Source organism: Octodon degus, unplaced genomic scaffold (assembly GCF_000260255.1).
Source record: "Octodon degus isolate 3935 unplaced genomic scaffold, OctDeg1.0 scaffold00138, whole genome shotgun sequence".
NCBI lineage: Eukaryota > Metazoa > Chordata > Mammalia > Rodentia > Octodontidae > Octodon > Octodon degus.
This window is the reverse complement of record NW_004524714.1, coordinates 7,412,018-7,415,151: the sequence shown is the minus strand read 5'-3', so window position 1 is coordinate 7,415,151 and position 3,134 is coordinate 7,412,018. Positions and strand designations below refer to the sequence as shown.

Here is a 3,134-nt window from a genome sequence, read left to right as displayed (position 1 = left end):
GTGTTCCAATTCACAAAATTCAGTGTGAAATTGAAAGTGAAATCAAATGCTGGGCCAGCACTACCCCCAGAGCATGCTCAGTCAGCCACCAAGTCTGGGCATGGTGGCAAACACCTGTAATTCCAGCACTGGGGAGGCTGAAAACCAGAGGATCACTATGAGTCCGAGCTGGGTAGTGAGACCCTATACCAAATATGAAAATGAAAAAAAAGTGAAATCAAAATACACCAAAGTTAACCTAACAAGTTCTATCATAGACTCTCAGGCAGTCTGCATGAAGGACCCCCTCATGCAGTGCACTAACTGGAATACCTCATGAGCTATCTATACCCTTTATCAGGCTGAAGATTCCAAGCCAGGACACACACCTACCTTTTCTTAATATTTCTTTTCTTACTTATAGGACAGTGATGCCAAGGGGAAACCAGAGCCACATGACTGAATTCATCCTTCTAGGACTGACCACTGATGCCAAACAGCAGGGATGGCTTTTTGCCAGCTTCCTTGCCATGTACCTTGTCAACGTTGTTGGCAATTCAGTCATCATTGCAGCCATCTGGCGGGATGCCTGTCTACACACCCCCATGTACTTCTTCCTCTGCAACCTGTCATTGGTCGACATCTGCTTTTCCACTGTCATCGTGCCCCAGATGTTAGTGAACATGCTGTCAGAGCAAAAGACTGTCCTCTTTGCCCTGTGCCTCACCCAGATGTATTTCTTTGTGGCCTTTGGCATCACGGATAGTTTCTTCCTGGCAGCCATGGCCTTTGACCGCTACATAGCCATCTGTTACCCACTGCATTATACCACGACCATGAGCCCCAGGCGTTGTCTCCTGCTGGTGATTGCATCCTGGGTAGTGTCCCACCTCCACTCACTCCTCCACACAGTTTTCATGGGTCACCTCTCCTTCTGTGGACCCAACATCATTCACCACTTCTTTTGTGACGTCCAGCCACTGTTGACACTCTCTTGCTCTGACACCTCTGCCAATGAGCTTTTGGCCTTCACAGAGGGCTCCTTTGTGATCATGAGCCCTTTTATCTTCATTATTATCTCTTATGCCTATATCACCCGTGCTGTTCTGAGGGTGCCCTCAGGGGGAGGCAGGTACAAGGTCTTCTCCACCTGTGGATCTCACCTAACAGTTGTGGCACTGTTCTATGGGACCATAATATCTGTGTACATCCGCCCCTCATCTACCTACTCAGTGACAAAGGACCGTGTTGTCACTGTCATCTACACGGTTGTTACTCCCATGCTAAATCCATTCATTTATAGCCTTAGGAACAAAGACATGAAACAGGCCTTGAGCAAACTGACTATGGGAACAGAATAGAATATATTTTATCACCTCCAGAAGTTAATCACTAATTCTACAATGAACTGCCATGTTTTTGCCATGACCACAGTTGTATAGGTTGCTCCTAGACATTCTCAAGCATAGCAGAGGTACCAAGGTAGGCCCATTCAAGAGAAATACGGGGCTCTCCTGATGGACAACATTGATTCTAGAATTCCCCAATTAGACAAATATTTCTTCGTTCTTTGTTGAAGTTCAAGACTCTTCCTACTCCAATTCTTCCTTCCTTCCTTCTTTCCTTCTATTGATCTCAAACAGAGTCAGAAGGATTTCTCATGCTGCCTCCCAATAAATCTCTTACCCAATGTAGTGGTAATTATTTTGAGAATTTCACTGAATTGATAGATGCCCAGATATCTGGTAAAACATTGTTTCTGGGGTTATCTCAAAGGCTACTTCTAGAAAACACTCTCTTTTGAATCTGTGAAATGAGTAAAGATGTCCTTACTCATGTGGGTGAGTATCATACAATCTATGAGGGCCCAATCAGATAAAAGGCATAGGAAAGATGAATTTACTTTTTTGTTGAGCTAAGACATCCATGTTCTGATCTTGAATATCATCATTCTTGATTCTCAGTCCTTTAGCCCTGAGCAAGTACTTATACCACTACTTCCCTGGGTCCCCAGGCACATGGGCTTGTACTACACCACCTATATTCCCTTGGAGAACTCTCACTACTACATACTTCTAATAACATCTTGATACTGCTTCACGGAACACATAAACCAATACACTAGTGTTTTAGTTGGGCCTGTAATGCCAGCGCTGGGGAGGTTGAGGCAGAAGGATCATTATAAGTTCAACACCAGCCTGAATTACACAAGCAAGCTCAAGTCCAACCTGAAATACACAATGAGACCCTGTCTCAATAAATAAATGCATTATAACATGATATATGAGTAATAGACAATGAAAATTCTCATTTCTAAGCCATTTCTGCTAAAATAATGAAATCTTGGGCTATCACCAGAAGTATTAGTAATAAAATGGGGAAATGATGAAACTATTGCTATTGTAGAATACTATTGTTAGAAGAGAGTGATCTCAAAATGTTTCTCCAATTTTTTGTAGGAGTTTTTCTTGAGAAGAAATAGTACAGAACACCAGGCCACATTAATTTAGATGTCATTCATGCATTTCTAAGGGACTAAAACTATTTCCTTTTGAGATAATAAATTTTAAAATAATGGCAAAAATATGGAAACAAGTCCAGATGTTCAACATTAGACTAGATAAATACAGAATAGCATAATCTTGGGGCTGGGGAGATAGATAGCTCAGTAGAATAAGCACTTGCCCAGTAAACACAAAGGTCTGAGTTCAATCCCCAGTTCAGCTAAAAAAATTTAAAAATGAAGAATGGTACAATCTCACAAATGAATATAAGTTCACAATCCCTTAGATGAAGTTATGAGATACAAAAGTCAATGAAAAACATTTTATAAAGTTTCAATGAATTTATATGTACCAATTACTGACCTGGATTATTATATGACTATAAGCATGGTTGGTACAAGCAATTACTTACCAAAATATTAATGTGCTTTATTACAGTGAGTAATCACAACCTATTAATGATATTACCTAATATATGATCTGTGCACAGTGTTCTTTTCTAAAATTATAGACATTCTGTATTTGAAAATGAAAAGCCCTGTTGTAGTAGAAAGGATAGTACAAGCATTCACTATACAGCACTGAAAAAGAAGGACCTATAACTAGAGCTTTCAGAATGAGTATGAAAAGCACCACATTGACTTAAAGAAG

At 40.6% G+C, this 3,134-nt stretch overlaps 1 protein-coding gene across 1 annotated transcript; it reads left to right on the top strand.

The window, feature by feature from the left end:
* The first annotated feature begins 410 nt into the window (after positions 1–410).
* On the top strand, positions 411–1,340 carry LOC101581593 (olfactory receptor 1L6-like). Its single transcript, XM_004641605.1, has one exon. It carries the CDS (start codon positions 411–413, stop codon positions 1,338–1,340), a length of 930 nt encoding a protein of 309 aa, XP_004641662.1.
* The last annotated feature ends 1,794 nt before the right edge of the window (positions 1,341–3,134 follow it).